This window comes from Manacus candei, unplaced genomic scaffold, assembly GCF_025592945.1.
Source record: "Manacus candei isolate 608988 ecotype Guabito, Panama unplaced genomic scaffold, ASM2559294v1 h1tg000159l, whole genome shotgun sequence".
Lineage (NCBI taxonomy): Eukaryota > Metazoa > Chordata > Aves > Passeriformes > Pipridae > Manacus > Manacus candei.
In genome coordinates this window covers 5,194,584-5,215,490 of record NW_026138207.1, presented here as the reverse complement: position 1 = coordinate 5,215,490, position 20,907 = coordinate 5,194,584, and the positions used below count along the sequence as shown (strand labels likewise).

General features: G+C 37.5%; 1 protein-coding gene across 4 annotated transcripts in view; it reads right to left on the bottom strand.

The window, feature by feature from the left end:
• Positions 1–20,907, bottom strand: part of UXS1 (UDP-glucuronate decarboxylase 1) — a 55,726-nt gene that overhangs the window by 20,170 nt on the left and 14,649 nt on the right. For 2 of the 4 annotated variants that reach the window (XM_051772768.1, XM_051772769.1), the window contains exons 3-6: positions 20,105–20,153; positions 18,547–18,590; positions 14,815–14,875; positions 9,896–10,076 (exon numbers count right to left, since the gene is read on the bottom strand). In XM_051772768.1, coding sequence (XP_051628728.1) covers positions 9,896–10,076; positions 14,815–14,875; positions 18,547–18,590; positions 20,105–20,153 — 335 coding nt within the window. Of the gene's footprint in view, positions 1–9,895; positions 10,136–14,814; positions 14,876–18,546; positions 18,591–20,104; positions 20,154–20,907 lie in introns of those variants that run through there. The other 2 variants (XM_051772770.1, XM_051772771.1) reach the window with 2 other exon arrangements.

Genomic DNA, 20,907 nt, shown 5'->3' with positions numbered 1-20,907 from the left:
GTAGGAAAAAAACCCCAGAATGGTTTGGGTTGAAAGAGACCTTAAAGATCATCTAGTTCCAACTCCCCTGCCATGGGCAGGGACACTTTGCACTAGACCAGGTTGCTCAGAGCTCCATCTAGCCTGGCTTGAACTCTTCCAGGGATGGGATTCCCACAACTTCTCTGGGCAACCTGTTCCAGTGCCTCACTACCCTCACAGTAAAGAATTCCTTCCCTATCTCTAACCTAAACCTACCTTCTCTCAGTTTAAAGCCATTACCCCTCATCCTATCACTATATGAAAAAATAAAAAATCAAATACAAAGTTATCCCTGCTCACAACTGAGAACACTGAAATGTTAGAGAAATGTACTTCCTGTTGAAGACTTCCCTTCCTTCCTGATTCTCAAATTTCATTTGACAAAGTAAACACACAATCCTTTGCTTTCTGATCTCTCTCTCTAATATAAAACAAAGCACAGAATTACAGCAACAGCATATATAAGTGGCTTGATTTATCTATGTGAAAGGCACAGTTTTCAATAGTCTATTAAGCAATAAAAGAATTAAAATTAGTTAAAAGTCTTCAAAACACAAACCTCCTTCATATTAAAACATAACATCCTTTGTAAGATAAGCACATGTTCTGATAGTAATGCTTTAAAAATACTGGCTAAATTGGCATGGTAAAATATTTAACCTACTTTCTTTCTGAATCCTTAATGAAGTGTGCTTGCACATAATGTCAAGTTTTTCTAGATTAAGTGCTGTGTTTCAGCCTACTGGGCAAGCTCAGTTGCTGCCTTCTATGTAACATAGCTCAGATAAGTGCATACTAGCTTATCTGTAGCAAGCATGTCAAAGTTTACCCAATGCTGCAGCCCTGCATTATTGGCATCACATCAGAAATCTGGCAAAACAAATTATGATTAAATTTTATTCACTGGTTAAGTTTACAATATCAAGAGTGACCAAAACAAGGAGAAATTATTTCAAGTCAAACCTCACCCCAGAGAACAATTAACTACCAGCATAAATACAGGATGAGTTTCTAAGGCAATATGCATGACTCTCACTGCAAGTTTTACTGTCATGACAGAATAATAGTATTTGTCAGTATGCTCGAGTAGATGCCACAAAATGTATCTATCTCTTATATGCTGCTGTGCTGTCTTTGGTCTACAGGTGTTTACCTCTAGAGCAGAGATGAACAGCTGCCTAAAAGATGTCAAAACAGCCCAGAAAGCTAGAGAGATACAGTTTTGGCAGCTGTGTAACATTGGTGAGGATTTATTCTCACATAAAAAGGTGCAGAGAAGTACAATTTCATGCAGCAAATCTTCTGCTATTTGTTCTTGAATTAACAGAAAACAGTATTTCCAACCACTATCAACTTTGGTACGGCATCAAGAGAAAACTTGCCACACAAGGTACCTATAATAACAACATAAATAGCATCCAAAGACTGCCTGATGCAGCGAGACTTGGAGGAAGCAAGGTCTCAGCTCAGGCTTGATTCCAAGCCCTGCCTGCATTACTAATGCAACTGAAACTTTTAGGATTTCTGTCTGCAACTTGAAGCTAATTAATTGCTCTGCATGGTGAAGAATGACATGGAATAATTATTCCTTGCTTTGGTTCACTATTGATATTGTAAGCTTAAGCAGTGAATAAAATTGTAATCAATTTTTGTGCTGGGGAAATAAAGCAAAAATGTAGCACGGGGTAAAGTTTGACATGCCTCCTACAGATAAGCCCTGAATATGAATAACTTGACTGACTCAAGTTATGCCTCTGAATATAAGTATCCCCCTCCCACAGCATGGTACTGTCATGAAAGCAAAGAAAAGGGTAGACTGGAAGCTGGCAAAAGGAATGCTTAGTGAAGCCACTGAACGCTGTTCGCAGACAGCAGGTAATTCGAGAACGGTGGCTCAGAAAAATGAACAAAGCGATAGTTGAAGTCACTACAGTCAACTCAGAGTTGAACTCTGACCTGACTTTTATGCTGTTTCTACCTACCTATTCAACCATAACTTCTTCCAAATCTAGTTTTCAGCAAGCTGTGGTGAAATTTTTGCAAAGTGAAAATACAACTTCAAAAGCATTTTGGTCTGTCTGTCAGTAATTTACTGCCCAATCCTAGTCTGTTGAAGCAGTAGTGAACTCTTTCTTGCCTCCCTCTCCATCCACTTAATTTTTGGTTTTTTTTCAAATACTTGCTGAATTTTTGACAATCAGCAGCTCCTATAAGAGGGGTTCCTTTAATGGCATGTGACAATTCAGATAAACAGGGTGAAAAGCTACCTTCCTTTTTGCCACACAAGGATACAGCTAGGCCTGTGATCATATAAGTGGTCATATAACTGTTAGCTAGAAACAAATGCATATAAATACAAAGCCCCAAAAGTTTCTTATAATCTTCACGTTTATTTATTTATTTTTAAACAAAAAATCAAGTGTAATGAACAGTGTTGAAAAAAAAAGAAAGAAAAGTGAAAACACTCTTATCCCTTTAGTCCTTCATTTCTCCTTGTTTCCCAGCTAACGATTGCTTTAAATGAAATAAAGAGAAGGAGCTGGGGGAAAACCCAGGTTTTCCTTGCCAGAAGTACAGTCTTGGCTGTCTCAGTATGGTTTGCCTCAATGTACTTTTCCCATATGCACAAAGGCAAAAATAGAACCCTGTGCTGAAAAGGTTCAGCAAAAGCAGAACCAGCAGAGAGATGGAAGATGGGGCATTTGTCAAGTGTCAGATGGCCATCTTCTAGATCAAAGGGACAGGCAGACAAGCAGCTCCAGGACTTTCCCTCTTGCCCATTAAGGAATCTTTAGTACATCAAGCTTTGGACCAATGGAAAACATCACTGTTTTTCCAAAACATTTAGAGAATGCTGGACATTTCAGCAGGGTGAAAAGACAAATTTCTCCTGCAAACTTGTCACATTTGATCCATCAAACTGACGATGTTGAGACAAGAACAATTATTTCTCCTTCCACCTTCTCTCTATGAACTGTCAGGTCTAAAAAATATCTACTATTTTTTTGTCTCAGAATTTCATCAGGTCAGCCTACCTAGCTTGGCTAGCTTGGCTGACAACCTCGTGTGCTCTAGTACAAAGCTGACAGTTATTTAAGATAGCAGGAAACTTAACTCTGTTCCAGTCATAACTGTGGAAAGCTATCCTAGCTACAGCTTTTCACAGGCTTAACTGTTTGGGTGCCTGGGACAGTAGCTACTGGAGGACAGAAAGAAATGCATCTAGTTATTGACCTCCACACCTCTTCCTTATTACATAAGGTAAAGAAAAAAAGTTTTACAGCATTTAATTCTGCCCACCAAGAAGCCTTGAGCTAGCTTTGCAAATAAATCAGTGCATTATTTGAAAATAATTGTGTGAATGGTCATGCAAAGCTTTACATAGGTAAGTAAGGACCATAAAACAAGAACAAATGGTAACAATAAAATTCTGAAAGTTTTGTATGTAACTCATATTGGGCATTAGAACACTCTAAACCACTGGAACACAGTAGCAAGTAATTTACCAAGCACAGAATGGTAGACTAGTAATAAAGAAAGATTAAATAAATTTGTTATAATTTTGCTGGAAAAAAGGCAAAAAATTAAATTCATTTCAAAATAGCACAGACACAGAAGATGGCATAAACATTCAAGCCCGATACACAGTGGCAAATATAGAAATCTATGCTCAATATAAAGTTTAAGTAACATATTGGAAAATAAATAGCAACTAACACTTGTCAATTATGCCCTTTTCTAGGAGAAATGCTAAAAAAAAAAATCCCTAAAATTTAGCATACATGGAATCTGCAATACCTAAATCTGGACATGAATGTTCAGTCTTGTGTTTTCCTTAATGCTAAACAAAAACAATCAATATAAGCACTCACTTCTACAAAATACTGCAATTAAACTACCTTCCTTCATATCATCTTTCTTTATTTTCTAGCCATAATAATGCATGTGTTCTCTGTGTTTCCTAAGTGATTAGTAAGGGGGGAACCTACCACCTTTCCTATGCTAGGAAATGACCATCTTCAATTTCTGCCTTCAACACGTGTCATAGTCCCAGAAAGGACTAAACGGGTCACTAAGTCCACTAAGCACCTGCATCCATCACTGTATTTGCTAGTCAGGAAGTACTAAGCAGAAAAGCTTTGATCAGAAGTGCACAAACAAGTTTCTACAGCTTGAACATAAAAAGAGCTATGCCAATTCCATTACTGTAGGTCAGGTCAGAGACACTGACACAGTGAAGCGAGACATTTCTATTGCCCCGAACTAAAAAAGACTGCAAGTAAAAATAATTTCCCTGATGTCAAAAATGCTGTCTGTAACTTCAGACAAACTAGAATAACTTCATAAAGGTTTACCATATTGCTCATAGTGGAGGAGTTTTGGAGAGTTTCACTCCAGAGACTGAGGCACCAGTGCACTCAGCTCTGGACAAACAAAATTAAGCAGCAGATGTCCTCTGCCTTGCCGTAACATTCCCTAACTGAACAACCTAAAACCACTAAGTTAAATGTATTAAGTATCTGTCAGAGGGAACAAAGTCTAGGAAGGGAAAAATCCGGAAGTTCAGAAGAAAAAAGAATAAGGAATGTATTGAAGACACTCCCTGTGCCTCTATTTGTATGCTTTAAGTTACCTGTGAGATGCCTTGAAGATACTGAGAACATTGTTTAGTAAAATGTTATCATCCTGACTTCAGGAAGCTATAGACTATTTTTTTGACCAATTTTGTGAGACTGTTGGTTTTAGCCTTAAGGTCAACTCAGACCCACAAGCTAGCAAAGTACTGAAAACTAAAAGCTTTTTGTAGTCCCAGTCAAGCACATGATCTAATAAAGTTCTATAAAGTTATTTTATTTACCTATGCCTGTAACTAACAACTGCAACACCTCCTGCAAACTCTGAAAGCCCATCTCCTCATAACTATATATGCCACATACTTACAGCACTTCTCTCAACTTACAAAATATGTTTTTGTTCTATCATTTTGGAAGCTTTTCAGTGAAAGTCAGATGAGCCACAACTACCTTTGCATTCAAAACAGTCAGTGAAATTAGAGCCAACATTTAAGAACTGTTTTTCCAGAAATCAGACAGCTGGCATGAAGAATTAAAACAAAACAAGAAACCAAGATCAAAACCAAACAGCTTTATTTAATGCAAATAATTAAGATGAGTTAATTTCAGGACACAAGTGATAAAGCAGTTTATCCTTATCCACCACTTACACACACTTTTCTTCTCTGTCATTTCACTTTTCTGTCAGTTAGGCAGTGTACATGCATTTGTTGTAACAAGTCTTTGAACATCAGAATGGAACTACTCTTCACTACTCTGCCCAAAAAAGAAATAACCTGTTTTGCTTTCAGCTGCCACAGACAGCAATTTTAGAAGTGTTATACCAATATTTTTCAAAACGTCTGTGATTAGTGAAATGAAATCAGTTCAACTGAGTCAACTGATGTGGGGATTAAGTGCACCTTCAGTAAATATGCAGATGACACTAAGCTGGGTGGGAGTGTTGATCAGCTCGAGGGTAGGAAGGCTCTGCAGAGAGACCTGGGCAGGACAACTGCATAAGGTTCAATAAAGTGAAGTGCTGGGTCCTGCACTTGGGTCACAGCAACCCCATGCAGACTTGAGGAGTGGCTTAAGAGCTGTTCAACAAAAAGGGACTTTGGGGTGCTGTTTGACAGCTGGCTCAATAGGAGCCAACAGTGCACCAAGGAGGACCAACAGCATCCTGGCCTCTATCAAGAACAGATGAGGGAAGTGATTGTTACCCTGTACTTGGCACTGGTGAGGCTACACCTCAAGTACTGCATTCAGTTCTGGGCCCCTCACTTTAAAAAGGACATTGAGGTGCTGGAGCATGTCCAGAGAAAAGCAACAAGGCTCAAAGTGTCTAGAAAACATGTCTTACGAGGGAGCTGGGTTTGTTTAGTCTCAAGATGAAGAGGCTCAGGGGTGACCTCATCAACTCTCCACAGTTATCTGAAAGGAGGTTGTAGTTAGGTGGGGGACAGTCTGTCCTGCTATGCCCGCAGTGAGAGGACTAGAGGAAATGGCCTTAAGCTGAGACAAGGAAGCTTCAGAGTAGATACTACAAAAGAATTTTTCATTGTTACTGTGTCAGGCATTGGAAGAGGTTGCCTGGAGAGGTGGCTGAGTCACCATCCCTGGAGGTGTTTAAGAGGCATCTGGATCTGGTGCTGGGTGATATAGTTTAGTGGCTTAGGGGTTACAGTGGTAGTGCTGGGTTGACAGTTGGACTGGATGATCTTAAAGTTCTCTTTCAACTTTGATGGTTCTGCGATTCTAAGGGTTTTCACTGTTGACTGGAAAGCTGTGGCATTTTTAGGCCCATGTTTGTTTCAAATTTGTGAAAGGTGTGGCAAAACCAAACCAACAAACAAAAAACTCCACAAACAACCAAAAAGAAACCCAAGGCCTTAGTGTGTTTATGTGAACTGTGAAATAGTTCAGCTGAGGACATTTTTCAGGTGGGAGAGTTTTAAAGGGAATAGGCATCTATCACCTTATAGAATATTGTTTTAAGGCTTCCAAAGGTGGCTGAAGAAGTAAGAAGAAGAAACACCAGGGGGAGGAGGATATAGGCTATGCATACCTGTCTGAGGTTTTCTTTCACATTTATTCAACTGCTGGAGCTACTGCAGAAAAGGTGTGTGTGCCTAACGGCATTTGATAACCAGGCCTCAAGACCAAAAATTGAGAGACATTACTTGCTTTTTAGAAATCCAACTTGTAGAATGACTACCATCTTACTACATCACCTTGGAAGTGGCTTATATTTTTGTGTGTGTGTGTTTTGGGGAGTTTTGAGGGGTGTATGGTGTGGGGGTTTTTTTTAAGGTTTTTTGGTTGATTGGTTGCTTTTTTTCCCAGGGTGGAAGCATGTATGTGCTTTTGGGGTTGAAGTTGTTCTTTGGGAGATTGCATGGCAGTTTTCTCTTTTGTTTGTTTGGGTTTTTTGTTTTGGTTTGGTTTTTTTTGTTTATACACGTACTTAAGTATAACTATTTCACACTAAAAATACAGACTTCAGGGGCTTAAAATTATATAAAAACAAAACCTAATTTTTTCTACAAATACACAGTCAACTCTAATGCAAAGGTGGGTATAAACAAGACAGAACTAATTCTGAAGCCACTGTGTAAACCAAGTACATTACTTATGACCTACGTTTATTTAATCTAAAATTTCCTTTAGCATTTTTAATGCAATTTATTACCCTGAAGTGGAGTGGATCACAGTAACACCAGATCAAGCATCCATTCTCATTTGTTCTCCAAATAATATCTGTATGTCTTTACACTACGGTTAGTAGTAACATGTGTCACAGTGCTCACAAGTAACTATCTCAGGGAGATTGCAATCTGAAACAATGTAGAAAATGAGGCAGAATATAAGTAAAGGTGAATTTCTGCATTTTTTTTCTGATAATAGAAAAGAAGAGTAACAAGAGATTCTTTTCTTTACAGACCACTCTTCAGAAAAAAACCTGTCTTTCTGTATCAAAAAAATCCATTTATTAGTGTATTAAACCTCTATACAAGCATAAGGCTGAAATGAGAATAAAAACCTTAAGTATTTTAAAAATGCAGAATTCAACTAAAATAGGGAAAAAAAGGGTTAATATAACTATTTTAGAATTTATTTTTTTTACTATTTTCCATCTTTCAAGATTCCTAAACTACTTTCATTCCATTAAAGAATTCAGGGCCCTTGTTCTTCTGCTTGAAAAAGCCCAAGTGAAAGCTATGTTCTTGTGCCTTTTCCACTGACATTACCAAATGCTAAAGCAAAGGAAATCCTAGTAGAGGAGGAGAAAGACATTCAGCATTACAGTTAACCAGAGTTATCACAGGCCTAAGAAATAAAATGTGTGTTTAGGTGATCTATTATTTTCTCTGCCCAATCTAGACCAGGATTCAAGAATGAGTGCCACTCATGGATCAAAGATAATGACGCAGCCAAGGCAGACTGTGCGTAGGCACCACTGTGAAGCTCAAAGCTATGCATCTCGAGACTAAATTCACTTTTCCAAATCAAAAGTGAAATCACTGTTCTTTCTAGACCAGAAATGAGGTCTCTATCAGAAATAAAACACTGATTACTCTCTCTGGAATTCAACTGTCGAACAACCTTATATGACCTGGCTTAAACAGGATAGCAAATACGCAGAAATTCTCTAGATACAAACCTACTTTTTATCATGAGTTCACAGTCATTGCAACTTATATTGACAAGTAAAAAGGAGAAAATGGGACTAAGAAAAGAAGTATCTGATATGTATGCAAACTTGTTAATCTGTTGCAAAAACTATCCCCCACTGCCACTAAACTGGACTCTAAACTCTACAATGAAATCAAATTTTATCATGTTCTTATACCAGTGTATGAAAGTTAATTTTATTTTAACATATAGCCATGCCAGCTTCAATTTACACTGTTGGAGGATGAGAAGACATGCAATAAACTACTCACTGAATAACATGCTATAATTTGTTGTCAGCACAAATTGGGGAATTGGTGTCTTAATTACACAGAAGATGGAAAGGCAGCTGAAGGATTTCAGAATTCCCATTCATTAGTGCCTAGTTCATTGGGCAACAGTATTAGCAATGATGATAATTCTCTGAAAAGGTTTCAGGTGCTATCAGTCAGAAATAAGGTAATGCAGGTGAAAGGTTAGGAAAGCTGACAAATTGAACTGGTTGAAGTATAAGCTACCAACACCTGGAGTCAATTTATAAGATCCTTGTCCCATTATCCTGTCTGTAGAAGCAAAGGTTTGAAGTAAAATAACAGGAGTAACTAAACCAGTGCATTGTCAAAACAGAGCAGGAGCATGTGTTTATGCAGGACTGTTCCAGTAGTGCTGTCAGGAATTCATCATGAGCTATTACACAAGAGATGCAAGTGCTAGAGATTTTTTTTGTGAAATCCCATCCATTACATTTAGCAGGAATAAAAAAATACAACTGAGATTCATTTTTTTGTTTTAAATAATGAACAACTCTATTGCTACAGAGTTTTAAAGGGATGGAGCAAACTCACCAGAACTGCAGTGTAATTTGAGTAATCCTTTCATTGATTCATTATATACCTATATACTCCCATAGAAGTCTATAAATCCATGTATCTCAAATACAACTACCTTAATGCTATCTTACACTATGGCATAGTAGTTTGAGGTTTATGACAGTTTAGATGTTGAGCTACTACTTCGAAGCAGAATGTTTTTCTGTTTCTTTCCTTGTTTAGGATTGGTGGGTTTTTTTGTTTTTCTGTTGAAAACCAGGGAAATTTGGTGCTGCTGTTTTCCTATTCCACAGATTGTAGAATGCCTGTACCCAAAGCAGGAGCAATGTTTTCTACAGAAGACACTTTAGGGAACTAAGGGAAGTTAGCTTCCTCTTAACTGACCATACACAGTTGCAGGACGCAAGTCTAGGGTAACTGAAGCCCTGAATTAAACCATGCAGTTAATGAAATATCTGGACTGCAGACTCTGTGTGTGTAAGCCTGTGCAGGCACACAGGGAAATGGGACAATGAATGGAACAGACAGACTGACCCACTGCCATCTTGCCTTCTAACAAAATCAGTCACATCAGGAAATTTTTAAGATCTCCTTCCTCCCATCCACTCATGAAGAACAGATTTCAAAGACAAAAGCACTCTGAACCTCTCACTCCATAGTGGTCACAGAAAATAGACTAATAATAAACAAAGCACAGAGCTATTACATAGATCAATCCAGAATTTAGTGCATAAATTAAATTTCTGTACAGGCACACATACTTAGAAGGGTAAAGCACAACAAAGTGCAAATACTAAAGCAGAGACTACTTACCTTCAATGTACAGGGGCTCAACGACATCGTGATTTATCAGTTCGAAGTTCTCATGACCAATCCAGTGCTCCACATTTCTTTTCCTGCCCGTAAAGAAGTTGTCCACAACTGTAACCTCATGGCCATCCATCATTAGTTTGTCAGTAAGATGAGAACCCACAAACCCTGCTCCTCCAGTTATCTGCGTTAGGACAGTTGGTATAAATTTCTTTTTCTTTTTACAGAAACACTAGACAAAGTCTACAAACATGAAGACAGAACAGTAGCTTTCAGATCTTTGTTTACTCCAGGGAAAACAACTCCAACAACAACTCTATTTCCATACATCTTTTTGTTCCAAGATTTACAGCATTCAAAATTTCAAGAGACATATTTGACATGTTTCATCACTGTCAGGCTATAAGTTCAGCTACCTATTCACATCAACAAAATCTCTTTTTCAGATTACATTATTTTCCTTTTTTCTTTCAAATTGGATTGTGCCCTTTTATGCAACAGCGAAGCCTAAAGACACAAAAAGGTAATAGGAGAATTTTCTGCAAATTCCATTTCCCATAAAAAAAGAGATGACAGAACGCCAGGTTATTTTTGTGTCAGATTTATAATATCTGACATGTCAAATCTAGCTTTTGTCTTGTATAAATGGAAGACATGCTGGGTGTTCTAAGTAAGTACTGCAAGTTTTCACCCAGAAAGGAAATTCTTTGAAGACCTCTCATTTGAAATATCTGCTAAATCCAAAATCATTCCTTTTGTGTTTTAATGCATTCATAGCTCACATCATTCTGGACTGAAGAGGTCAGGCAGTTGGTCTAGATGATTTCTGCAGGTCCCTGACAACTGAAAAAGTTCTATATCATTAGCTCTGACATGCAGCATTTGCCTGTCTTGGAAATTTCTGATGTTTTATTGCAAAGAAACAAGCAGAAAAAAAATATTTAAAACCTCATACTCTTGTTCCACTGCAGATGTACAAGAAACAAGAAAGTTCATAATTTTTTCCCCTTTTGCACCTCAGACTTCAACAGTAAACAATCAAAAAAACCCCCAAAACTCAGTACTGAAGCAGTCAATGCAAGTAAGTATAACAGCAAGTTGTGTGACACATCCAGACAGATCTATCTATGGAAGCAATTATTTCCTCTGCATTTCATAATCTGTTTTCAGGAACAAAGACATGACAGATCACCAGTCTCAACAAATGGACTTGTAAAGCTCTGTGTGGCATCAGCTTTATTATATGACTGCCTGATCAAATTCACATTTTGAAAGTGATTCAGTTGTTTATGTCCATTCTTCAGCTGCAGCGACAACTAACTAAACAATAAAAGGACATGGTGTAATTGTCGAGCAGGAATCTAATGGTGTGCTACAACAACAAAGTACTTTGTGGAGAAGGAAGAGATGCCTGGAGTTCTTTCACTTTGGGTTAGTCAAAGGCTAAACATTTATCCTGCCCACTACCTTGAGATCCACTATTTTAAAAAGCCAGATCAGCAGATTTTTTTTTAAACTAGAAAAAAAGATAAAGGAAAACTACCAAAGACTGAAAAGGGAAAAAACCCCTAAAAAACTCCCATAAAAACTACATCTGTTTTCTTTTGTAAAAACTTGAATGTCCACTTCTTGCATTCTCACACTTGTTTTTCTTATTAAAAATTCAGGACGACCAGTGTTTCAAAGTAACCGTAAGTACCAGCTAATAAAAGAATCATTTAGTTGGCCTATTTAGTATTCTTCTGAGTTTGTCAGGGCTTCCTTGTAGCAGATTCAACATGTGATTCAGTTCCTTGACAAACCTGAAGGAGAAACAGTGTTTAGGAGAAGCCCTCTTTGAAAGAAAAAAAGGAATCTCAAGATTCCTACCACGCTGCAACAGAGAGGATGGAAGAACAGGTTTCTGGCAGAATACTGTGAACAAGGAAAGAAGAATAGTAACTGAGGCAGAACAGTCCTCTGCCATGTGCCACCACACGAGCCATGCATGGAAAACCTACTGCCATAAGCTTATCCTGTCTTGGAAGTATGTTGCAGCCTTCCTGAATGTTCCAAGGGTTTTGGCTTTTTTGTGGTGATGAGGACAAAACTTTTCTGTAGATGACCTGAACCTACTCCTTCAACCAAGGCCCAAGGAAATCTCCTGCTGCTACTTGTATTTCCAAGATTGCAGAGAAGGCAAACTCAATGCTTGCACTATATCTTTGGTGCAGTAAAACAAAGTGTCTTCTTCCCAATCTCCCTTTTGGAAAAAACCACAACAAAACCAAGCACTCCTTACAGCACTATGCTAAATGCAAGCAAACAAACAAACAAAAAGGAAAAAAGAAAAAAGCACAAACCAATTTTGTCTGGAAAGAAGTTTCCAATTACTTTAAACCTGCAAATAGTTTTTATGATAAATCTAAGTTAGCTTCATTAACATATCACTTCCATAGGTAGTAGACAAAGAAATAATTGAAAAAGGAGCTGAATTTCCCCTGGAAAAGTAAACAACTGTGTAAATGATGGGTTTTTTTCATTACTTGAGGTTACATTAAAAAAAATTATTTATCAGTGAAGTTCTTTGTATAACCTTCCTGTAATCACTCATAACAGCATAATTTCTAAATATGACTTCCTGCAAATCACAATGACATACTAATCTACACAATCATATATTGTGCATGAATCATCTCCATATCAGAACTGAAGTACCAGCACTTGGGGCTTCATAGGAACTAATAAAAATATTTAATTACTTAGTAGTGCAAATATGCTCGGTAACTTCAGCACTTACTAAAAGGCACAAATATTACTGATAATTATCTCCACTAGAGCCACTTCTAAGGTTCGACTATTTGTTACATGAGTTCATTTCTTCTGTCTGCAGTCAGATTCAAAACATGTCATGTATTACATGGAAATCATATTCATTTTTTATTTTCTGCTTTTATCAGTTTACTGTATTCAATTCAGAAAAAGCTCCACCCAACTGACTGAACAAATGCCAACGCTATCTTCCATAATATTAACGGAACTGCTTCTCTGGCATACAAAAGCCTGTGGCTCAGTCACTTCAGAGAGCTCAGGAAATGGATAAATCACACACAACAGGACGAAGACCTCTTTTCAATGAAAGTGACAGTGTCTCTAGTCCCAGCTGAAATACCATCATTACTAGCAAACATCTCCAAACATATGCAGTGTATAAAAAAATAATTGCTAGAACTGTTGTCTAGTCAAGTCAGTGCTGTGGGTATTTCCAGGCTGGAGCTGGAATAAATCAGAATTTAGGATGGATTCTAGAAAAATATGTACTATCAACAAAATACAAAGAAAATTATCTACTCAAGTTCACTTGGCTTGCCAAGTCCTGAGAAATTTTGAAGTGTCATGCAAGGTCTACATGTGACCTTTATATGTGGATTTCAGCTACTCAAAACATGGATTCTTGTTTCTCATAGGATTATGACAGCAACTCGTAACAGAACAGAACTGCCCACATGGGCAGGAGGCTTGTGAATGCCCATCCAAGTTGGCACCAAACTAATCCCTGACCATAACAGAGAAGAAACGACAGAACAACTTGCCATTCCTTTTGCCCAGTTTTCTCTTTAGAAATTTAAACTCTACAAAATATGCAGACCCCCCAACCAAAAAGCTGTTCACCTCCAGGTCAGCAGAAAACACTCCTATTTCAACTACTTGCCATCTCTGTTGAAATAACAGATTTCAACAAAACATCCAGGATTTTTCAGTGGCAAAGGCAAAGTGAACATTAAGAGCTCCACAGCCTGTTAGTAGCTTTCACTGACACTTTTCCTGAAAGCACCTACTCACTTACACGGAAAAAATGACATTAAGGTTACTTTATTACCCTTGCACATGAGGCACACAATTTAGGAATTTTCAGACTTAAACCTCTCTCTGCTGTTCTCTCAGCATATCTTCCATATTCAACAAGGGCACAGAGGTCTCCTTCCTTCAGACTGCCACAAAAATGACAGAACATCATTGCAGAATTCAAATAATTTGATGACACTTATTTTTTATGAAATTTTGCAAGAGCAATGAAGATTATTGCCTAACAATGCAGCAAAATCACAATTTTTTAATCTGCATATCTTCAGTGTTTTTCTTCAAAATTTTGAACTCAAAGCTTACCTGAAAGCATCAGGTAAGTTAGGTACTTTAGCAGGGTTTTGTCCTAGACTTTGCTTTTTACAACAGAGGCAGAAGTTCATACTCTACGTTTACACATCTCAAGTAGCTATACTTTCTCTGTCTTCAAAACATGGGAAAATTTTTTCCCAGTTGACAAGGAGAAAAAAGGAAAAATTTAGGTCACAGATAATGTCAAAAGTGTTTATAGACAGAACTGGAAAGCTGATGTTGCAGCACCATTCACTGAGTTTAAGAATGCCCTGGATTACTACTTGTCCTGACTTAACCTGCCACACCCTCTTCTACCCTCAAATGCTTATGATGTTTCAAAATAACAGAAACAACTGAGAAGATATCAGAGAGATGAACACTCCCCACAGAGCAGCTGTTTTTCCAGCCTTATGTCTAGATTTTGCACCATTCGGTCACACAAGCTTTCTGTCAAGATGTGCCTAAAAGTTTCCCAGGCTCTGCAAGTTTAAGCCATCTGGGGAACACACACAAAGATCCTTTGGTAATGCAATTTTACAATGTTACAGAGGAGTTTAATTGGCAAATCAAATCTCCAGAACAGAGTCCAAGTCTCATGTTCTCACACGCAGCATATGAACAATAACACAAAGTAAGTGAAGCACTACTCTGTGCAACATATATGACATACAAGGTAATTTACTTTATCCCTTTTCATGTTTTTAATTAATCCTACAAGACAGATTACATTTCACAGAATTATTTGGTATTTCCCAAAAACAACCCCCAAATAAACACCAACTTACCAGGATTCTTTTACGATCCTTCTCTGATAAAAATTTCACTGGTGGATATTTCTGGGTAAAACTACAGAACATTTCAAAACAAAGAAGAGAAACTAAGTAAGTTTCAGCCCTTCTGATTTTCTAGAATGAATCACTTGACTTCTATTTTTTAAGAGAAGAACCGATGCCAGGTATGATATCTCAAGAAAATAAAACAATAAAACACAAACAGCAATTGGACATTTTTTTTAAAAAGTTCTAAAAGATAAACAATCTTCTTGAAAGTTCTGGAAAAGAAAGCAAGTTTTGTGACTTACAGCATTGACTTGGAACACTTCTTAAAATTTCAATGAGAAACTTACAATATAAAGTTTTAAATCTCCTTAAAGTTTCACAACAATCAATTTAAAGTTTACAATCAGAATGTTGAAGAAACATCTCTTAAGATACTTCAACAATTTCTACCAGAGAGTTCATTCTGTATGAAAACTAATCCTAATTTGCTTCTCAGAATCATCTAGACTGCCATTGTTTTGATGGTCTTCAAGCTACTGCCACTTAATTTTTGCACCTTCCTTAGAGGACCTTAATCAAAACAAAACCATTGTAAAATAAAATTATGTGACATATAAATCTTAGGTGCTCTATCAAGCTCTTGATACTTAGAACCTTAGACAATTTCATGAATGTGAAATTACATCACTTTTCTCCTTCCCTAGCATATATTTTGCATACAGCAAAAGTCCTCTCAAAGAAGGTGTGAATTTTTATTTATTTATTTATTTATTTCAGTAATTAGCATCATAGTCTTGGCAATATTTTAATAGCTCAGGTGTTTCTTAATTAAGTACCAGTGTGACACTGCACGGAAATCAAATTATGGTTACCATTCTCCTCCAGTAAGTCCACATGACAGAGATGCAACTGGATGTATCACACAGGAGCCATATATACCAAGAGTTACATTTTCTCCTGCTCACAAACAGATGTTGACTGAACTGACCCTAAACCTCTGATCTTGAAGCACTTCCTCTGCTTCCAACCTGCAGTACTGGCTCAACAAGAATTTTTCAGAGGTAAAGCACAGATGCTTCTGTACTTTGTCAAATTTTCATCCCACTGTGAAAGCTGTTTTCAGTTTTGTTTCTTAGATAGGAGAAATATGGTGCTGGAACCTTCCAATGGTAGCCACACAGGGAGACTGAAGTAAGAAACTACTACCACTTGCCTTATATCCACTATACAGGTCATTAACAATTTCTTGAAGCTGAGGCAATGAAAAACAGCAGTGCATAAGCATAATGCAGAAAGTAAAACTCCTCCTTTCTGTGACAGAAAGGAAAATTCATCAATAACAAGAGATTTATGGAGGTCAAAAAAAGTTTAAGTGCCAAATAACTAGATGGAAGGCACAAGTCTGTCTTCTCCATTTCTAAGACCATTATTTTAAGGTCACATTAATCCAGCTCGGAGTCATATTGCTGCCAAAGGTACCTCACAATTACTTTTGCTCCTTCTATTACACCAATACTAGTTCAGAAGCAGTGGGATAGAGTCTGGCAGCCAAATGACGATCTTTTGGCAATAACATTGAGTTTATCTTGACCTAATGCTTGCCTTGGTGACTTGATGGCAATGCTTTTGCTGTGCAAGCTATTAATAAAAACTTTCCAGCTTTAGCTTCAGGTAAACAACCTCTTGTCATGAGACTAGCATTAAGGAATTCTTGTTTTTCCTGCTTCTCAAAAACATGACTATGGCTTGCTTTCACGTTTTATCAGCTTATGAGGTAAGAAAACATTGACACTAAAGTCGGCTTTGCAAGCAGGATCAGCCTTCAGGCATCTGACAGTGAGTAGTTATTTACTGTCACTTTACATAGACATAAAATTAAAATATTATTAATTGCAACAAGCCACATGCAGCTAATCAGCAGAGGCAAATGAATGCATTATTTGAAAAATCCAACAATAATAAAAGCCCACATTTTGTGAAAGTATAATTCCCAGACTGTCAGACTGCCTCACAGAGAGGTAAAAAATATTTTGATTCTTTTTCTTCTTTGCTAGAGATCTGAAACAAGACTCATCAATACACGCAAAAGAAAAGAGCATTTAGATGGCTCCTGGGAGAAGTTTTAACTCAGTGGTTCCACTCAACAACTCATTGCTCATTTGGAAAAATATAGTAATTATTTAAAAAAAAGAGCCAAAAGGAATGTGTTTCCACAAAGGTCCTCTGTGGATGGCAGAAGAAAATACCTGAATTGACAGCAACTGAAGCTGAAGATTGACTGGGTTATCAATAAAGATTAAATAAATCAACTGAACAGTTATAATTAGTATGGTAGTATCACACGCAACTGCTACAGGTAACACAGTCTGCAATTTGTTTTATGTTGCCAATACATGTCTAGTTCAATCATGAAGTTCCCATGCACATTAAGAGATGAGCAATCAAATCAGTATTCTCACTGAAACAAGTTGCATGTGGCAGGTCACTGAACCTTTCAAATCCATTGTAAAAAAACAACTGAAAATTTGTCTCTTTATTTTTCTTACAGCCCAGGACAGATGGGAGGAGGAGGGGCAACTGCTCACTGGAATGACAAAACTCAAAACACTAAAACACTCTGGGTTGTCAAGTAAACCTCTGGCCAAGAGCAATGGTATTTCTGCCCCCCTTTCAAGGGAACAGCACACAACCACCAGTATGCCATATGTAACCTCGTGGGCTTACTGGTACTGCTTGGACAAGTTGAGAATTTGCCCTCAGTAATGCAGCACTCTTGGCTGGCTGTTTGCTTGGGACACCAGCAGTGCCACCTGCAAAACAGTATCACTGTCAAGGCAACATATCCTTATCGGAGCTGACAATTCCCACCTCTGTTCCAGACCTTGTTTTGTGATGAAAAGAATCTGCCCATGAGGACACTCAAATCAGAGAACTGATCTGACAGAAAGGCAACTAGACTGTGAAGAGAAGGAGTTATTTGCAAACATACACTGAAATCCCTGGTTTCCACATCCAGCTTACTCAAATGGTTCTGATGGCATAAAAGTGAGGAAATGATCTCGCAGGGTGAACACAAGCAGCAAGGGAGAAATGGATGAGGCTTGGATTTTTATTTTTTTAACAACTATGTCTATTATATGCACTTGTGGATCTACAGTACATATTTAATATTTGCAGCTCATCAAAAAGCTTGTGTGCTTTTTCTCAATTGCATCATCCAGTTTAATCCAAGACAACACATTCCCTTACAAATCCCCAGAGAAGCAAGGCAGTCAGGCTCATCCAAAGCTCATACACAGACTACAATTCACAAGCAAATCACTGTAATTAGCTGAACCATGGTAACTGATCACAAACGTAGGAAAAATGAGGTTAAACATACTTTCAGTCTCTTGAAGTTGAAACCAGTACATGTTAACACACACCTTGGTTGGACTTTCTAAACCATGGTAATCCATTCATCAGATGGACTCCAAACAGTAAATTCCTCCACACGATTTGAACTTTACAAGAATTCAGCACTCCCAGTTTGCTTTAGTGGGATTAATCAGCCTGAATACTTTAAGCACGAGTATCTTTCAGCATTCAAGGCCCCATCCTCACTTACACATGATAACAACTCAAACATGCTGAGGGTATACACAAAACATTTCTCTCAAGTCTACAACTACAGAGTTGACAGCTACAGAACAGAAACTGTGCCTTTGAATTGCTTCCCAAATTTAGCAGAAGACATACCTTTTTTCTAGATCTTTGATTTTCTCCCTTAGAGGTGCAACAGCCTAAAATAAAGGAAAAACATTTAATCTTTGAATAAAACTCGACTCACGTCACAAAACACACATACAGGGAGCTACTATTGAGCAAAAATCATGGCAGTCTCCTATGAAGAGCTTTACTGAAGACACTCCAAGAAACTTGCATCTTAAAGCATCCTTTACATAAAAAGCCTTGAACCTTTTCCACCAAAAATCCAATCCCCTAGTACAGTGTGAAATGAAATCCCTTAGCTTACCACTGAAAACAAAACACTCTCTAGGGCTATACATAAGTTGAAAGCTATCAGAAGGCTGTCACTTGAAGTGGTACTATGTAGCAACACATCAACAACCAACATTAATTTGTTTTGTACAAATACTTCTAATTAGAACTAGACAATTCAAGAACTTCACAAACTGAAATATGCTGCATATTCACGTTAAGAGGAAATAATACGGTATTGTCATTTACATTTATTAAATATTTAGCTCTGAGGAGCAGCAAATAGCTCTTGAAACAGCTATTCTGATGGTTCGAGCTTTAAAAAGATCCAGAAATGCTCAACTTCTCAGACCTTACAGTAACTCTGCTCTACACATTGAATTGCAAGCATTTCATCATTCTTTAACAGCTGGAATTTTCACAATGCTTGTTGCTACACTTACCAGAATTAAAGAAAAAAAAAAAGGAAAGAAAAAAAGAGAAGAGAGGCATGGAAAAGACAAACTAAGAACACAATCTCTCCATTGATTTTAAACAATTTCAGTGGGCTCCTCATTGTGTTCAGAGGAACAATTGTTATATAAACCTGCTGGAATACAAGACATTAGACAGACCAGACTACACTAATACAGTCACTCATACCCACACAAGGGTAAGGGGTATTGACCTCAAGGGCTTCTGTATCTATTAGACGCTTTGCTTTATTGCTATTAGAAGTCTAGAACATCTGGAGAAAGAATTGTTGCACATATTCTTAATATCTCACAACAAACTGAGGTTGAAATTGAAATTCAGAGGTACTGGTACAGAAGTTCAGAACCACCATTTCCCATGCCTACTCCAGAAACTACTGGGCTCATGCTTAAAGCATTAGTACTGCACATCATCCCCAACCACAAACATTGCTATCTGTGTCCATTATTTAAGAACAAAGTAAAGCATTTTTGGGCAGCTTCAAGTTTCTAATGAGATATATATACTTCACATTTTGTAAGGGTGACAGAGGAAAGAATATGTGTATATCCTTTCAGTAACAAATTTAACAGTTCTCAGAAGGATTCTACCACAGTCTCTGCAGCAGATTTATTACTTTCAAGAAAGGTTTTGAGGAAAACAAAGCAGAGTTATGCATCCATGTTAGAAACTCAACTATAGCAAAGAACAGTTCAAAAACTGTACAGACACAAATCCAATGCTTTGAATGGTTTTAGCAGAATGGAGAGTAATGAGATAAAACTAAATGCACCTCTTCAACATGAAATCAGTGAAATGGAGTCCTCAAAACAAAACAGATTGCAAGTATTAGCAAACTAACCTCCTCTATTTTACTCTCCACCTTCTGATCCCCATTTTCTTGAAGAGTCCTGTTGGCAAGAAAAGAAAAAAACCATAATCCATACCTAAGCAATAGCTGCTCCACTGCACCTTAACCATGCTGTTAAAACAACACCTTCAAAGCATCTCAAGTTAGTATCATTTCAAAGACATACTCAGAACAAATTAAAGTGGGTGGTTCAATTCCCACTGAAATCAGTTAGCTTTACCACCAAGTTTGGCAGAAACTGAACCAGCCCACAGGAAAAAACAGTAACTATAAAAATGACATTAATTCTATACAGAAAATTAACTTCATTTTAGAAAAGCGTCTAATCACTGGTTTTGAGTGTAACTTTACTGTGCAAATGCCCAAAACTCTCTTTGAGGGTCTCTGTACACTGACAAAACATTTTCCCTTAATGCCACAACAGTATCAACCAAAGAGAGAAAAGGACAAATAGATCTCACTTTGAACTTTTTCAAACACAAGGGAAAAAAAGCCCTATACTAACATGTGTCTTAAGTGACCACCTCATGGGCAATACTGACTTCTCACACAAATGTTAGTCATTTGAAATGAAGTCAAGGATGATGCATGTTGTGGTAACTTTTGAAAACAGAGTACCATCTAAGAAGCTAATGTCTTGCACAAATCTGTGTGGTCTCACTTAGCATCTAATTGTGTAAAATATCTCAATGAGTTGTGTTCATTCTTGAGTAAACTTCTACAAGTGTAGAATATTTTACCCCCTGCATATAGTCTACGTAATTTTCCTTACATTTGCATAATTATATTTTTTC